Here is a 19,749-nt window from a genome sequence, read left to right as displayed (position 1 = left end):
ACACAATAAACATTAAAAAGAAAACGAAATTAAACAAAAAACAATTTACTAAAGTTAATAGTCGTCTACACGTTCAATGTCTTGTTCAACATTATTGTTTAGCTTTAAATAAAACAATTTATTTTTGTTTTCTTTTGTTCAACTAAGACTCACTTGTATAACATTGGCCGTTTATAATTATAAAAATAACGGTCATTGGCATTTGCACTTGCCACATTATGGTATTTAGTGCAACAGATATACATATCTACCCATGTATGCATATAATAACACGTAAACTACTTGAACTCGTTTAGACTAGTGTTTGGTATTACAACATTTAAAAATTTTATTTATAGTGCCAATGTTGTGTATCGAAAAAAAATACACTAAACTTTATACAATTTTGAAAGACTATAAATTTTTCATAGATCAGTTTTTGTTGTTTTGTTTTCAATTTGTTGCTACAAGTAAAGTTTTAGCTAATTTGCATTCATTTTTACACAACACAATTTAGTAATTATTTGTGATTTTTGTTGTTGTTTTATTTTAATACTAGCAACAACAACAAATTTAGCATAATTCATTTTTCATGATGTAATTTTAAAATTGTTTTCAAATAAATTTTATTAAAGGTGTAACTAAATTGATTTAATTTGTTTGTGGTTGTTTGCTGTTTTATTTGTTGCAAAAAATAATGTAAAACAAAATGTAATTGCAAAAAAAATGAGAGCATTTATCAAGGACTTTAACAAACTGTATTTACAATTTAAGCATGTTTTTAGTAACTGTTTTGTTTTTGTTGATTTTGTTTTTATCTAACACTAACAAATTTGAAAATTTACCCATTAAAGAGATTTGTTTGTACTACACAGTTTACCTCATTTTTGTGGTTGTGCAATTAGATTATCACACAGTTTTCCCAAATATTTTATTTAATGTTTTTTGTCAGATAAAATTACACAGTTAAGCATAAAAACGAAAGTTCTTTTTAAAAAAAAATAGATACAAAAAATTACTTAAAAACTTAATATAAATTTTACTAAAGTTAAGTTCAAAAGTTAATATTTCTATGCTCCGCTCCTTTATATTTTAATATTGTTTTACTCTGTTTATTAAGTTTTGTCATAAAGTGTTTAAAATTTATAGCATATTTTAAGCTGTTATTTAATTAACCTATACTTGTATACGATGCACACTCAGGTATGTGTTGACAACGCCAAAGAACTTTTTTCATTTCACTTTATTTTAAAACTCTGTGTTTAGGTAGTCATTTATTTAGTTTTAAAATTTTGTGGTTTAATGTTGTTGTTGCTACCTTTACTTGTTTTTTTTTTCTATGATTTGTTTATATTAAAAGTTGTTAAATATTTTACAAACGCTTTTTTTGTTTGACTTGTAGTCGTACTTTATTGTGGTTTATTTGAAAGAGTTTTTGCTGTTTTTATACCCTACACCACTATAGTGGGTAGGGTATTATGTGTTTGTGCTGATGTTTGTAACGTACAAAAATATTGGTCCTACACCTGCCTTAAAGTATACCGATCGAATCAATTTCTGAGTCGATTAAGACATGTCCGTCCATCCGTCCATCTGTCCAGCTGGCTGGCTGTCCATGTAATTTTCAACACATTTTGATAAAATTTGGACCATACGAGTTTTTCGACACAATGCCGTTGTCTCTTGGTTGAAATGGTTGAAATCGGTTCATTATTTAACCTAGCCCCCGTACAATCAGACCTTCTGATTTAGGGTTTTTAACTCAAAACTACATCAAATATACTATTATCTCTCTAAAAATTGGCGCAACTAAGTTTTATATAGGTATAAATTACCTTGCTGATTTTTATAATAATGGGCCGTCGTTTGACCCTAGCCCCCATATAAACCCCCCTTTAAAAAATATCTTAAACGTCCAAAAATTTTCTTATATTCATTGGTATCCCTACTGCCAAATTGTTGAGGATTAGCCCATATTTGATCCTAACTCCCATATAAAGTCTCTTTTAGAAATTTTGTTTTTTTTATCAACATAAAAGATTCTTTATGAAAAATAATTTTCCAGATATACTCATGGTGTAGGGTATCATGTAGTCGGCCACGCCTGACAATACTTTTCTACTTGTTATTTCTATAAATATTTTGAAAGTTAAAAAGTATTGGTATATATATTATATAAATATCACAAATAGCAACTAAAACTGTTATTGGTTTTTTAAATTTCAATATTTTTTTTTTGTAATTTTCAGTAGTTTTTTTGTAAAAGTTTTTTGAAACAAACAAGATTTTTAGTTTTTCCTTTGTTTTAAATGTTTTATTTATATTTGATAAAAATTTTCATAAAATACTTTATACATATATTCATTTGTATGCAGATCTCATATCCCTGTAAGTATGCTATGTTTTATTTAATATAGCATACTTTTAGGAGTTGGCATGATAATTGTATAAAATTTACAGTAAATTACATATAAGACCTTTAAAAATAATAAAATTTTGTGTATTATATTTAAATAAAATATTTGTACAAAAATTAAAAAATTTTAACAAATTTTTTTTTCACAAAAATTTCATAGCTCATACAACAATTTGTTTAAAAATGTAGTATATTTAAAAAAAGGATATTTTGCATTATAAAACAGTTTAATTATATAAAATTCCAAAACTCCAAAAATTTTTGTTCGCTATTTACAGCAGCATTTAATACCTATAAAATATTGTAATATTATAACTGCAAAATACTTATACATTTTCAATTTTAATAATTTACCATAAAATATATTTACATATATATTTCAAAATAAACTACAGTTTAATTAATTAAATTCATTATATCACAATCAGACACAATATCATGAAATATTCGTATAAAGTTTTCTATATAAACTACCAAAACTACAACTGACTAATTTTAAGGACATTGGCACTCATAAGCATAGAAATATTTTACAATTACAGTTATGGATATTTTACATGTATAAGTTTGAGCCTCTTTTATAATCATTATTAGCCGTTAGATTTTTTTGCTGTTGTAGTTGTAGAATTGTTGCTGACTATGGCGCGTAACGTGATATTTAATATTGTAAATATTGGCTACTTAAACATTCAGTGTCACAATGTTGTTTATAAAACTTCAATATCGTCAATTTAAAATGTACATAAATACATACATATATACATTGTACATAAGTATGTAGTTGTACTGAATATATTTATAGAATATAGTGTTTTATTCATTTATAAATAGTTTGTCTATTTATTGCTGTTATTGTTGACAGTTACTATTGGTTTTTATTCTTTCCTTTAACATGTTTATTTTAATGTTATTTATTTTTTTTGTCATTGTAAAGTATTATTGAAATAGTAAGAGTATTAAATAGGCACAGCTATTTGTTACACAAACAAATAATTAGTTGAGATTTAATGGAAACATACAGATACAATAGAATTGGAAACATAACACAGAGGGATAATTAGGCTTGCTATAATGAAACTTATTGCCTGTATTTAGGCTTTTATAATATGTGTATTTATTTGTAACAACTGTAGTGTTTAAAGCTTTTTGTGTTTGCCGTTTTTATATTTATACATATATTTTTTTATAATTTTTATGCCTGTTTTATTATTGTGAGCTGTTAATTAATTGTATGCTGTTTTCACAATTTATAATATAATTTTTAATTAGTTTTGACACATGTGTTGGTTTTAACAGTATTTTTTTTCTCTTTCTTCTTTATGATTTAATTTGTTGTTATTTATTTTTTTCATAATTAATATTTATTAATAATTTAATTTATTTCAATTGTATTTTTTAGCTGTTGCCCAGGACTCATTCAAATGTCCCGATGATTTTGGTTTCTATCCTCATGATATATCCTGTGATAAATACTGGAAATGTGACAACAATGTTGCTGAATTAAAGACCTGCGGTAATGGTTTGGCTTTCGATGCTTCTGATCCAAAATATTTAACTGAAAACTGTGACTACTTGCACAATGTTGATTGTGGCGAACGTACACAATTGGGTAAGTTAAGAGCAAAATTCATATATTGTTTGCATATTTATTAAATTTCCTTTAATTTTCTCACTTAAGAACCTCCAATTTCCACACCTCACTGCTCCCGTTTGTATGGTATTTTCCCCGATGAGAACAAATGTGATGTCTTCTGGAACTGTTGGAACGGTGAACCCTCTAGATATCAATGCTCTCCCGGTTTAGCTTACGATCGTGATGCTCGTGTCTGTATGTGGGCCGATCAAGTACCCGAATGTAAAAACGAAGGTAATTTCGAAAAACTAAAAAATTTAAAAGCCATAAATTATATATAACTTCTACTAAACTTACAGAAGTTGCCAATGGTTTCTCTTGTCCCGCTGCCGGTGAATTGGCCAATGCTGGTTCTTTCTCCAGACATGCCCACCCTGAAGATTGCCGTAAATACTACATTTGCTTGGAAGGTGTTGCCCGTGAATACGGTTGCCCCATTGGTACTGTATTCAAAATTGGTGATAGTGATGGTACTGGTAACTGTGAAGATCCCGAAGATGTTCCCGGCTGGTAAGTTTTATCCCAAATTTTCTCAACTCATCTTAATTAAGGTGTTGGTAGCTTTAAAGCTAGTTTTATAATTTAGCCATATAGTCACAAACTTTTCCAGCAATTTTTAGTTTCTATACACATACATACATGCATATATCAGCTGCTTGTTTCTTTTTTTATTTTCCAAATGCTTGTGTTATTGAATACCTAAACCCACCTTGTTTAGCCTTTTTAAGTTAAGAAATCACCTTTGAACTAAAAACTAAAAATAAGCAAAAAGATAGAAAATATCTCCTTACATATCCTTAACCGTTCACATATAAAAAAATCCCTTTACATTACAGCGAAGACTACTACGGCGATTTGGATTTGAAGAGCATCCGTAAAAGTGAACTTTTAGCTGGTCTGAATAGTGAAGGTCGCAACAAGAGCAAAGCCAAAGCTGTCCCCTCCTCCTCATAAACTCATTCATCATAACTCTACTACATAAACAAACAAAACAAACCAATACAAATACACAACAACATTTACATACAAACATCCACAATACTCTCTCTCAATGTACACGTACCACCAAAACACTCTCAATACAAATTTACAAATTTACGTGTATTTTTTTTTAAAGTAACCATCAAAAATTTTATACACTTTTGTACTAAAACAAAAACAACTACAACAAAAATACTATCCTTATAAAATACTCCTGTAAACAAAAATGTTAAAATTTTTCCAAAAGAAAATCAAAATTGTTTGTGTAGGTTCTTCTAATTGAAGAAAAATAATATTTTATTTAAAAATTTTGTTGTTTTACTTCTCTGTATGAGCTTTATTTTGGTTTAATTTATATAATTTTTTGTTTTGTTTTTTAATATTTCAAAATGCTATATTATTTTGTTTGTTTTTGTTTATCTAAAGTTAAGCCATCAGAGAGAAAACTAAAAAATAACTATATCATTTTTATAATCAATCAGTTGAGTGAAGAACAATTGAGTAAATTTATCAAAATTTTTTATATAAAAATGTCGTAAATACTTACTTTTAGACATTTCTTTAAATTTAAGTGATTTTTGATTTTAAGTTTATAATTTTATTAAAGAAAAAAAAAAAAAAAATAAAAAATAATTACGAAAAAAAATATAAAAAAATAATTTAAAAAATACAAAAAAATTTAGTTTGATTTTTTTCTACTCTAACCCTTTACTAATTTTCAGATATTTCGATACAATTAATAAAAACATTAAAGACTTTCATTATACATTCATCATATAATAACATACATACATATATCCTTAACATCCTTTTTGATAGTCGATTAAGGATTTGAGGTTTAGGTGAGGTTCAATAATTGTGATAATTTGGTGTGTAAATTTAATAATATTGTCAGAATTGTTTTTAATAAATTCTTCTCTATGCTGTAAAGAAACATTTCGGTTGTTTCTATCTGTTTTATGTTAAAATAATTTTCTATTGCTTTTTTAATTGTGTTTTAAATTGTAAGCTACATACATACATATGTATCTGATCTTTGTGGTAGTTGTTATAAATATGCACTACATATTGAGTGACATCATAGTTTTTAATTTCATAAATATTTTGTTTTTTCAGTATGTATTCTGAATCTTTGTTAATGTTATGGGACAATCTACATCCCAGTCTGTCTGCCTCCCTGTCTGTCTGTCTGTCTGTCTGTCTGTCTGTCTGTCCTTTAAATTATATAAATTTAAATAATTTTGACGGCCAAAAATTCCTCAACAACTGATCAAGTGCGGTTTATAGATCTGCTTGAGTATATCAACATGCTATATTTAAAATTTTTAAAAAACCTGTAAGACCAACCCTTAATTAAAAGATGATCGGTTTTTAAAAAAGATTGGGGATATATTGATTTTGTTATTCCGTTTGTAACACATCGAAATATTGGTCATAGATCCACAAAAGTATATATTTTCTGGGTCCTCATTAAATTCTAAGACGATGTAGGCATTACCGTCCATCCATCCGTCTGTCTGTTGAAAGCAAATAGTTGAAATTTTCCACAATAAAATAGGCAATATCGGTCCACGCATTAAAAATACGAGTCTAGCATTGAAAATCGACATAAGTAAGTTTCTTACTAGCAAAAATCTCTCTACCGAATTTTATGAGGATGGGTCCATAATATACCCTACCCCCATATAAGGTCCCCATCGGTAAATGTACTTTAACGCTCATTACTGCCTTTAAAGTAAGAGTATAAGTAACAAATAAGTTTCTTATGAGTTAAAATCTCTGTATCAAATTTTATGATGATCGGTTCACAATTGACACTACTCCCCATATAAGGCTTCTCTCAGAAAATGACTTTAACGCTCATTACTGGCTTGAAAATACGAGAATAGCGCTGCAATTCGACATAAGTTTGTTATGAGAACAAATGTCTATATAGAATTTTATGAGCATCGATCCATAATTGACCTTACCCCCATATAAGGCCCCCTTCAGAAAATGACTTTAACGACATTACTGGCTTAAAAATACGACATAGGTAAATTTCTTACAAGCCAAAATCCCTCGACCGAGTATAGCGTTGAAATTCGAAACAAACAAGTGTTATACGAAGGGGAATCTATCTACCAAATTTTACGATAATCGGTTAATTCATCTACCCTACTGGTGGGTATATAGTATAAGATTCGGCATATCCGAATATAACACACTTACTTGTTTACATTAATATCAATGTATGATAATACAATTCTGTAAAAATAAATAAAAAAATCGTGGTAATAAGTTCAAAAGCTCATTTTAAATTTAAGCAAATATTTTAACTAACTTATTTATTTCATTATACATATTAAAGTAAAGAACTTCGAGGTTATATTTTAATAATATCTACATAAGTATACATACATACTATGACACCAAAGATCTTTCTAAAATACATATAAATAAAAACAAATTCAAGTAACTCTTTAAGAACTCAAGAATTTTCTTGTGTAAAACAAAAGTTTATTTCTTATGAAATGCGGGTCCTTGGTGGTTTCAAGTTAATAGTTTCACAGTGACTCTCTTGTATTTATATTATAAAACACAACTACAATTATATAAACATACATACAACAACATACTTTTTCTCTTTTCTTATTTTCTCATAAGTAGACAAACACATAGAAATAAATACCCGCACTTTAGTTGCCATTAAAATGATGACTTTTTCCTTACTTTCCTTGTGTATTTATAACTCTAAGGATAGCTGGGTGAGTGTGTGTTGATGTGTATTTGTATGGCATTGACTATGTGTGTTTTTATTTGTGTAAATGTATTTGTCTATTTCTGTAGTATTATAAAACAAGGAAATGGAATAAAATAAGCTTATCCAATTAAAACTTGTTTGAATTAAATAAACACATCTTTAGAGATCTTAACATGAAAAAGATGAAAAAAAAAAACTGAATAAATAAAGTTTTATTTTATATTTATATATTATTTTATAAAACTAAACATCTTAGCATTTTATATTATTTACTTTTTTTCTTTCAAGTTTAATTATAGCAGAAATAAAATTATGAAAAATATATTATAAATCTTGAAATTAACCCATTAATGGGTTTGGGATTATCTGTCAGTAATAATTGTAGGAAATTAGTGCTAAAGAAATAAAATTAATGAGGACAAATAATAAATCATGAAATTTAATCTTTAAAGAGCCAATGAGTATTCCTTGAACAGTAATTATAATGGGAGTGCAGTAGTGTTTACTACTGGGAATAAGCCATAAATTTACCTAAATATCTTGTTTATTATCATTCCTTCTTATCATTCCTATCTTATCAAAATATTGTTTTATAAATCGCTGAAATATCTTTTTCTGAAACTAGAAAAATTAAATTTTTCACAAATATGTATCTATGTACTGTTAATAAGGTCTGTTTGGTAATAATATACAAGACAGCCTCCAGTCTGTAGTCTAACTAAAGACAATACTGTCATTACTACCTGTACGAGTCTTACATTCTAAAATTAAGCATTACAATCCCAAACATTTCAACGGTTAAATCAACAAATTCTGAGGGTTTTTTTTCATCTTCATAAAATAAACACAAATAAAAGTGATTAATAAAAATATATGTTTATCTTTGTTTAACCGCTTAATATAATAAGACAAAATTTGGCTATGGTAAATATACCAGTTATAGTATTTTTGGGAATAATATCTTTAACTAAACACTACAAATATAAATACACACATCCTAAAAATACTTGAAATACTCAATTATGGATATATGTTAAATACCCAGCAATTTTACAAAGTGTATCCCATATAAACTCGAAATCAAATATTTTTGTAACGCAATGCAAATTCAAAAGTTTAGTCGAATCATCCCGAATCGCAGGGTTTTATTACTGAGTTGGTATGTGTGCTTATACTTATTAATGTTTACGTTAGTATTATAATTGAGTTGTTAGAGAGCTATAAAAATGAGAACAGAAAATATATGTGGTATGTAACAAGATGACGGTTCACGGTTTTGTCTTAATCATTTTCCAACAAATCCTACACACATGAATGTCCTTTTTTTTTTTGTTATACACATTCTCCCCGATTTACAGCATATGTTATATTACGATTAGTATACAAATTCTAGAAGACTCGGCATTGCCGAAATGCGTTTCCAAATATTTAAAACGGTGCAACAACCAAATAAATAGAAAATTGACTTTTCGTACTTATAAGCCAGTAATGAGCGTTAAAGTAAACTTTCTGAAGGGAGCCATTTAAGGGGGAAGGATCAGTTATGAACCGATTCTATTGTATAGGAACTATGCGAACACATGGACTGATATTGCCCATTTTCAATATCAAACAGTGCACTCTAGTGAATTTCAATGAAGAATATTTGTGCAAAATTTCAGCTCTCTAGCTTCTCTCGTTTAGGCTCTATCGTGTCTAAAACAGACGGATGGGCAGACAGATGGACAGACAGACGGTATAGTAATAGAATTTAATAAGAATCCAGATATTTAGAAGTGTTACACACGGAACGATAAAACCATCTTTCTTGATGGTGGGTATAAAAATTACCTGAAATGTATAATTCTCGTTTATATATTTGCAACAAGTTGTTGACTTTTGGACATAATAATTATAATTTTACAATAAGTTTTTAATAAAATTTCTGTTGCTAATTGTAGTTAATTGCAAAATTTGTTCACCTTAGTCGAGGGTTAGGTGCATTAGCTTTTAGTTGTTTTTTTTCTTTTACAACTTCTTATTTTTTGCAGCACCTAAGCCACAAAAATATAATCCTTTTTTGCTATTTGACTTTAATTAATTTTAATGACGATAAGCGCCAAAAACAAAAAAATTAAAAGACATTATTATATAAAAACATATGCAATGTAGCATTAAAGTATATTAAACTTGCCCCTTGACAAGCAGAAAAATTTTCTGTTTGTTATTTAATGTTAATTAGGTTTCAAACAGAAACTATTTAAAAATTAAAACAATTTTTCATAATTTATCAGAAGCATGTTGTCAAAACTATTGCATAATTTCAACCTTGCAAAATAATTTCATTTTAAGAGCCTGTCTAATAGAGATTATTTATGCCCATATATGTGTATGTGTTTGTTGACACAATAAAAAGAAAAGCTTAATAAAACCAACAAAAACAATAAAAAATACGAATGAAAAGAAACAAACTTAAGTACTTACATATAATAATATAAAACATTAAAAAAGTATATAATAAGATTACTAAACAAAAAAAAAAAAAAAAATAAAAGAAAATAAAATTTCATTTATATAAGAAATAAGCTTAGGACATAGTCTGACAACTTGCAACCACAAGCGTAAGAACACACATCAACATAAAACTACTAACAAGGTAAATTGTTTACATTAAAAATTAAAACAATTGATGCAGGTGTGTGTGAATAAATATTTTGTAAATTCGTAATAAGGTGTTCCAAATACGTTCTTAAGAAAATTTTAAATTAACTCAATAGAACGAGTTAATTGGGCTAAATAAGTTAATTGTTGATTTAATCATGACATGATATCCCTTAAATTTTGGATTTACAAGTGTATAACATTTTAATATAAAACTAAAACTTACTTTTTGTTAATTTGAGTCAATTCATATGTATGTACTAACATAAATAAATATGGGCAATTTCATGTCAAGTGACCCAACTCAAAAAAATCGATTTTCATGAAACTTGCACCAAGGTACTGGATAGTGGGCTAGGAGTTAGAGGGGGTCAAAGTTGGACATTTTGGTCATAGAGGGTTTTATTCAAATGAGTGTAACTTTTCACCTATGGCACCTTGCATCCCACTAAGTGAAAAGTTACACTCATTTGAATAAAACCCTGTATGACCAAAATGACCAACTTTTTTGTGTCTATCCTACTATCTAATAGAATTATCATTGCTGCAAATCTCATCCAAATCGGAAGACATCGATTTTAAAAGTTCGGTCACTTGACACCCATATTAAAAACTCTTGCGAATACCACTTCAGCTGGTAATGTAGTTTAAATAGTTTCACTATTATTTTTTTAAGAAATCACATAATTCTTAATTATATAAAGATTTAACAAGTAAGAGTGTTATATTCGGCTGTGCCGAATCTTGTATACCCACCATCAAATCATTGCCAAAAAGGAATGCTTCCTTATAAATAAACTTTGATATTTAAGAATCCATGCTTTTATTATCCAAACAATTTTCTCATTTATTACATCTATGTATAGAGAAATTTTTGTCGAATTTTGTCGCTATACTTGCATTTTTAAGGTAGTAAAAAGCGTTTAAGGTATTTTCTGAGAGGGACCTTATTTAGGGGGGGACGTTTGGTCAATTATGGACCGATCCTCGTCAAATTTTCTAGAACGATTTTAGTTTAGTCTAGTAATGAGAGTTAAGCCATTTTCAGAAGGAGACGGGTTAATGTCATTTATGGACCGATCCTTATAAAATTTTACTATAATAGTAAAGTTCCTATAAAATATGTTCGTGTCGAATTTCATCGCTATAGATGCTTCTTTTAGACAGTAATGAGCCTTAAAGCCATTTTCTGAAGGGAACCTTATATGGGGGGTAGGGTCAATTATGGACCGATCCTTATAAAATTTTATAAAGATATTAAGGTTCCTGTAAAATATGTTCATGTCGAATTTCATCGCTATAGATGTTTCTTTTAGTCAGTTATGAGCGTTAAAGTCGTTTTCTGAAGGGGACCTTATATGGGGGCTAGGCGAAATCGTGGACCGATATTGCTCATTTTCAATACCAAACAAACTGCATCAATATAAAATATTTGTGCAAAATTTCAGCTCGCTAGCTGCTTCCGTTTGGACTCTATCGTGTTTTCAACAGACGGACAGACAGACGGACGGACATTGCTAGATCGTCTTAGAATTTAATAAGGATCCAGAATATATATACTTTTATGGGTCTTAGATGAATATTTCGATGTGTTACAAACGGAATGACAAAAACAATATACCCCCCATCTTTTTTGATGGTGGGTATAAAAACGGTATTTAAAAATTGGTTAATTTTGAATCACCTTAATATATGCAAACAAATTTTAAATTAAATTTTGTTTAATTCTAATAATATTATTGATATGGAGATTAAATCTATGTCAAAGGTAAAATGACCTTGGTCAAATTTAATTTTTGCTATACCATAGATACATACATATGTATGTATGTATATATGTGTGTGTAGTATGAGTGTATGTATTATCGCCTAAGGAAATAAGATAATAAATCGAAAAACGAACTTCCATTAAATATTAATTTTTGAAAACATAATTTTTTGTTAAAAAAAACTTGAAAAAGAATTTTTTGTTAGTAGAATATTGTAGTATTTACAATTCGTTCATATGACCACTTAGACTTACTCAATCAAGACTTTTAGCTTTCATTTATAAACTACTACATTAAGAATTTCTTGATACCAGGATTTACGCTATATTGTATACTCATGATTCATTTTATGGGTCGACTTAGCAATTTCTATCCATTTAATGGTTCGTCCATTAAATAAACCAAAATTTTCCAATTGTACTCTTATGTAAATTTAATTGGGGTTTCCTCAAAATTTGAGGTACTTCGGATATGTTATTTATCCTTATCCTTATTCCACACTATATTATATCAATCGACTCGGAATCAGTTTCTGAATCGAACTGAATTATGTCCGTCCGTCTGTCTATCTGTCTGTCTGATTGTATGACCGTGCGCACGTTAAATGTTGCAATTTGGAAGATAATTTTATGAAAGTATATACTCTTCTATGAACCCAATAACGAAGCTTATTGAAAATGATTGAAATTGGTCCATCATTTAAGTCACCTAGCTCCCATATTGTCGTACCTGTTCGATCGATTTTCACGAATATTAGATAAATAGAAATTAAATTTCAATTTAGATAATATGTATGTACCGTATATATGTATATTATAAGTCTAGCCATGTCCGTCCTTGTGTCAGAAATGCAATAGAATACAGACGGTTGTACATACATCCCGAGGGCTGAAATATTCCAAAAGTATTCACCATTTCAATAAACTCACATACAAGTATCCTCCGGGAATATAGTTCCAAAAGTCCGCATTTAATTCTAGGTTTCCTTCAGACATTAACCAAAGTCTATCAACCAAATTTCATGATGGATTTAATATTACTCCTATACACTCCTATTTCCCAAAAAATCTATTGAACTAGTTCCATAGTCTAAGACTTATATTTTGATAGGAGTGTATAGGATTAACACTTTTACTTGTTATTTCTTATGCATTTCTTAAAGAAAACATAATAAACTAGTAAGAAAGTACAATCGGGCGTGGCCGACCATATGATACCCTACATTAGTTATGAATATTAAATGTGATTTAGTTTCCGATACATTTAAGCAATTTATGGACGAAAAACTAATTTTCTGAAAGAGGGTTTATATGGGGACTAGGGGCAAACATGGACCTATCCCGATACAATTTTGTGATTATATTTATATTATATTTATTTGAACCTTGGGCCAAAAAAGGCTCGTGTACCAAATTTCATCCAATTATATTGAAAATTGCGACCTGTACCTTGCACACAAGGTTTACATGGTCAGTTAGCCAGACGGACGGACATAGCTTAAACGATTCAGAAAATTATTCTAAGCCGATTGGTATACTTTAAGGTGGGTATATTGGGATATTTTTGTGTGTTACAAGCATCAGCACAAACCCAATTTACCCTCCCCACTAAAGTGGTGTAGGGTATCAAAAGAAGTGCTATGCATAAGTGTATCTCCTTAGTTATACATGTATAATTATTACGTAATGTTTTATTTTGTTAGTTTTCTTTTCAAAAAATAATAAAGACAAAATAGCATGTACTAATTGAAAGCTAAAATTAAATTAGTTCATTCTTACCACAATAAAATACAGTTGAATTAAATTTAACAATGTTGTATAACAAAATAAAATATGATACAAGGCTAAGACACACAATTGTATCTTTCTACACTCATGCGCTTATATAAATATTTATTTCTATGTACATTTGTATATACATACATATGTACATATGTATCTAAACATGGAATGCAAAATACAAAGATTATTAACTGTAATATTAAAAGACAGGATTGCCGACTTTAGACATAATGAAAATGAAGTGGGAATTTCTTGAAAGAAATACAAAAATATATAACATGTTTAAATTTTAAAGAGAATTTCAGAACATCAGACTCTGTGAAAATGTTGACATCATTTTTAAAATCATTATATAAAAATATTTTAAATAAACATATTCGCAATACATTTTGTATCAAAATTTTCGTTATCTCCTTTAAACTCAAAATTTAAAGTTTTATAACCCAGGTCCATTCCATAAAATTTATTGGGAATAATAAATTTAATTATTTGGCAATAACAAAGAAGAACATATTTTTAAATGAAACCCTTAAAGTATACTATAGAAAACAAACCCATACAAGACAATACAAAAGACTGCAAGAGCAAATCAACACAAAGGACTAGAACAGTAAAAGCAACAGGAGATAATAAACACTTTTTATCATTTTATTTTTTTAAATGTGTTAAAAAAAAAATAAAAATAGAATATGTTGCTAAATAAAGGACATAAAAAAGAACTAAAATATTTCAACATAACAATACATAAATTGTGTAGAAAAAATTAAATCAAATAAAAACCACAAAAAAGCATAGTCAGGCATACTCATCTATGTAATAAGCTACATCAGCTGCTGGAAAATTTATGGTGATTTTTGGTAAGTGTCTCTATAGAAACCCTATATATACGTACATACATACATATGAAGGGTCTTGGGTTAATACGTAATAATTTTCTTGGTGTCACAAATAGCGATTTATTCTTGCGAAACTTCCCTATAATATATAGCTATAGCTTTAAAGTATATTTCGGAAAAAGACATAATATGAAGAAGAGGCCATTTAGTGGTAAAATCAACACAGATTTGTGAATCCAAATAGGTTAGGACCAATATTATAAGAGGTAATGAATGCAGAACAAACGCGTAATACTCTTCTCCTACGATGTTGTAGGGTATAAAAGTTGAGCAAAATAATACATGTTTATTATGACAACAAATTGCAGTAAACAATACTTTTATGAAGCACTTGTCTCCAACAATAAAATATATAACTCTTTGAGGGCACACAATGAAAAGCTGGGTTATTTTTACAAGCTTGTGAAATAAATTTTTTTGTTCCTTACACGAACGCTTAAATTAATTAATTTAAACAATATTAAATAGACAGTAATGTGAAATCATTGAATTATTTTAAAATTAAAGTATTTTTAAAATCCAACGGTTTCAGTTTGCAGATAATAATAAAAAAATAAATTTAAAAATGTGATCTAAAAGTTTATGTATATTGGTATTGTGAAAAAGAACTATTTTTCAATAGCATTTATAAAGAAAATATCAGAAAGTTTTTCTCATATTTAGATAAATTAAACGAATAAAACAAAGTCCAATATAGGAAACCTCAAATAAATACAAGATTCCATAATGGTTTCAACTGAATCCTATATGATATCTTACCTTTGTGTTCAAAAAAAAAAAAAAAAAAAAGATTAATAAAGTTATTTACTGTTTATTTATAAGTGTGGCCTCCGGTAGGTTAGTAGTTAGCATTCTAATCTGGTACACCGGAGGTTTTGAGTTCGATTCCCACCTGAGGCACTGGTTTAGGAGCACACAACAGTCCAGAAAGAGGTCTAGGCGTATTTCTTCGAATTTGATGTATAAATCTTATTACATGATTTTTGTATGGAAAATGAACTCTTTACAAAGAATTGAAATGAATACAACACTGCTTAGTTAGTCGGTTTATTTTCTGATATGCAAATGTACATTTACATATGTATATTCATATATTGTTTATACTCATAGGATTTGGTCGTAACATACGAATCCTGAATATGGTATATCAAATATTGTCAATACAAATATTTCTGATTAACAAAACATATGGGCAATTCCATACCATCGTTTATGACGTTTGCACGATTTCAGAGTGGTATAGATTTTTAAAAACAGGAGTACTTGAAAAATACTTTTGTCATTGTGTTTGATTCAGAAAAATGTTTGATTTTAAAAAAATTCATCCCATTCAGAACATTGTTTTCCAAAATACGAAGTAAAATAAGGGGATATCTTACGTGAAAAGAACGGAAAGTTTTTTCTGTAGTTGTTCTTCCTTCATATCCATAATTTTTAAATAAAGATACATTTTAAGAAAATTTTATTTGAATATCTTACGTAACATATTTTTCTCCAGCAGTTTTTATACCAACCATCAAAAAAGATGGGGGTATATTGCTTTTGTCATTCTGTTTGTAACACGTCGAAATATTGGCCACAGACCCACAAAATTATACATATACTGGGTCCTTATTAAATTCTAAGACGATCTAGCCATGTCCGTCCGTTTGTCTGTCTGTTGAAAGCTCGATAGAGTCTGAACGAGAAGAGCTAAGGAGTTGAAATTTTGCAAAAATATTTTTTGTTAATGTAGTTTGTTTGGTATTGAAAATGGGCCATAGCGGTCCATATTTTCACATAGCCCCCATACAAGTGGCCCCCCGAAAAACATTGTAAATTGTCATAAATTCTTAAAAAAACATAAGTATATCAATGAAATACTGCACAAAGAAGTTGTATGTGAACCAAAATCTCCCCACTAAATTTTACGAGAATTAGTCCATAATTAACCCTACCCCCCATATAAGGCCAATCTCACAAAACGACTATATCGGTCATAACTTCCTTCAAAATTATTGCAAAGCAACGAAATTCGACATATACAAGTTTTAGGGGAACCTTAATATCTCTGTTAAATTTTTTGGAAATCGGCCCATAAATGACCCTACCCCCATATAAGCTCCACTTCAGAAAATGACTTTAACTCTTATAACTTGCTTCAAAATGATAGTTAAGCAACGAAATTCAACGTAAACAATTTTTTGGGGAACTAAAATATTTTCTTCATATTTTATGGAGATCGGCCCATATTTGACCCTACCTATTAGGTTCCCCTCAGAAAATTACTTTAAAGCTCATAACTTTGTTCACAATCTCAGTAAATCAACGAAAGTCAACATAAATCTGACTTAAAAATATAAGTATGTCGATAAAATTCGTCATGAACTTGTTTTATAGGATCTAAAATCTTTCTGTCAAATATTATGAGCATCGGGGCATATTGTATCAAAGCCTTAGAAATCATTGATATGCGACATAACAAGTTTTATTGAAACCAAAATCTTCAGATGATCGGTCCAAAATTGACCATAAGTAAATTTACAGGAAATCAAATCATTAAAAAAATTTATTAAATATGATAAAATAAGTACTACCATCACCCTGACTATTTTACTATTTATATATGATAAATCAGTTCAGAAAATATCCAATAAATGTTTAAATTATGGTAGCAAAAACATCGATTTTTCCGAAATTCACTTGAAATTTAAGACACATGATTTGATGGTGGGTATATAAGATTCGGAACAGCCGAATATAGCTGTGGCACTTAGTGCCACAAAATATCATACACCAAATTTTATTTATTACATTATCTTGAAAAATGCAAAAATTTTAAGAATTTTTTTCAGTCCTGGTTTACCTATTTATTAAATTGCCCATATTCATTTGTATTCTATTAACAGACTGACGAATCTTAAAATTTTTCATTTGCATAAACAATTGAATTTTAATAATTATGTAAATTAGTAAGATAGGAGCACTACAAGTATGAAAAATTTAGTTTATTTCCAAAAATATTGAAGATAATGTTTATATATAAAGATATCAAATTGGTACTTTTTATAATGATATTGTAAGAAAACATAATTAAGTTAATATTTTCACTATACATATTTAATAGCCACCTATATTTCACTTTTCTTACTTAACTTTTATTTCTCCACTTTTTCTTTACCCTATTTATAGCGAGGATTACTATGGTGATGTAGATCTAAAAGCTTTGAAAAAATTGGGCTATTAAACAGGACACCTATAGTCATCAACTAACCTAATGAAAAACAACCATATTTTGGAATTTGTAAAAAAAAAAAAGAAAACAAGTGTAAGCAGCATAACGAAAATCAGTTTATTACCATTTTTTGTAGCTAGAAAGACTGAAACAAATATTTTACTTCCAAAAGAAAACAAATAGATAGAAATTTTCATGTATATTTTGGATTGAACTGAATTCTGTTTATACTTAAGAAAAAGAAACGTTTATTTTTCAAACCAAATAAATAAATTTCAAAATAATTTTTTTATTATACCATAAACAATAGAAGTAGCAGAGAGTAAAAAATAATATTTAAATTAATTTTAATTGTTCAATAATAAATATAAAAATAAAATATACATACCTACCGTATGAAATAAATAAAAAATACACATAAACAATATTTAAATAAACATATTTATTTCAAAACAAATAGTAAAACAAGCTCTTACACAAACACTTTTATAAACACACAGCTACACTTAACTAAAGATACAATTTTTTTTTTATTTCTTATGTGATACACAATTCATACATACTAAATATATATATATATTTTTTAATTCTTATTTTAGTTATATAAACATGTGTTTCCACATTTCTATTGTCTTCTTGCATTTTATATGAAAATTAAATTTTATTTTAATACTCGTATTATATTCTATTTCAATACATTTATGTAAATATATACGAAAATTTGTAATAAAAACAAAACGTCTATGAATCTAATAAATTTTAATAAATATATTTTTTTTAAGTTTTTAATACTACACTATTTATACTTCTATGCTTTCTTTATAGCTTTTTTTAATCAGGATATTACTAATACCAGAAATGTATACAAATGTACTTTCAAATTTAAAACTGACATTTTAAACACTTACAATTTAGTTAATAAGGAAATATAAATAGTTTAAGACTTTTTATTTTTATTAATAAAAATAATAAAATATTGATCAATGTTATTATATTTTTAATCACTCATGATGAGCCCAGAAAAATTTACGTTGAAAAGTAGTGTTTTAAAAAAACCAATAAAAGTAATTTGTATTACTTATTACTTATACATTGGTATTTTAACTCATTATTTTAAGAACGCCATGACGTTGACATTCTAGGCAAGTACTTACCATGTTCTCTTACAAATATTTACTTAAATAGGTCATTACGAATAGGAAGTTAAATAAGGACTAAGAAATTTCCGATTTAGTTTACAACATGGTTCTCGTATTCATAAGTGCGCTGTCGTTCTCAGAGTCACTTTATTATGCATCGAATAACGGTTTTCACTCGAATTACATAAGTACTTTCATATACGATTATACGTAATTCATTACTAGTGTAATTAAAAATAAAGCAGATGGTGTGTAGTAGTCAATATGAACAACGATCTACAAAGCACTTAAAATCTGAGTCGTTCAAATCTTATTTGAATGCAATTTATGAGATAATTCATCTTGTCGCCATTAGAGTTTCGATGTAGAAAAGTGTTTACTGTTTTTAAAATATTTTACTAAGCAAGTTTAATGTGAATGTATAAACTCTTTCCAAAAACTAGCTTATTGGTAATAAATCTTATAAAATAAAAATATTTAAATCAAACATTTCATTAGATCTTTAGATTTTGAATCATAAATGGGCTCCTGAATGTACATTTTCGAAAATATTCGAAT

The 19,749-nt window shown here is 27.9% G+C and overlaps 1 protein-coding gene across 2 annotated transcripts in view; it reads left to right on the top strand.

Moving 5' to 3' along the window:
* The window catches only part of LOC119606136 (protein obstructor-E), a 35,991-nt gene extending 17,182 nt beyond the window's left edge, over positions 1-18,809 (top strand). The window contains exons 2-5 of one of the 2 annotated variants that reach the window (XM_037959532.1): positions 3,795-4,004; positions 4,074-4,262; positions 4,328-4,538; positions 18,010-18,809. In XM_037959532.1, the coding sequence (XP_037815460.1) occupies positions 3,795-4,004; positions 4,074-4,262; positions 4,328-4,538; positions 18,010-18,064 (665 nt within the window). In that variant the 3' untranslated portion in view covers positions 18,065-18,809. Of the gene's footprint in view, positions 1-3,794; positions 4,005-4,073; positions 4,263-4,327; positions 4,539-4,864; positions 5,981-18,009 lie in introns of those variants that run through there. The other variant, XM_037959531.1, reaches the window with a different exon arrangement.
* Positions 18,810-19,749: the final 940 nt, after the last annotated feature.

The sequence above is a fragment of the Lucilia sericata genome, unplaced genomic scaffold (assembly GCF_015586225.1).
Source record: "Lucilia sericata isolate MDLA Ls3-8-SP2 unplaced genomic scaffold, ASM1558622v1 Contig000554F_arrow, whole genome shotgun sequence".
In the NCBI taxonomy this organism is placed as follows: domain Eukaryota; kingdom Metazoa; phylum Arthropoda; class Insecta; order Diptera; family Calliphoridae; genus Lucilia; species Lucilia sericata.
The sequence above is the reverse complement of the archived record's forward strand: the minus strand, read 5'-3'. Positions and strand labels throughout refer to the sequence as shown.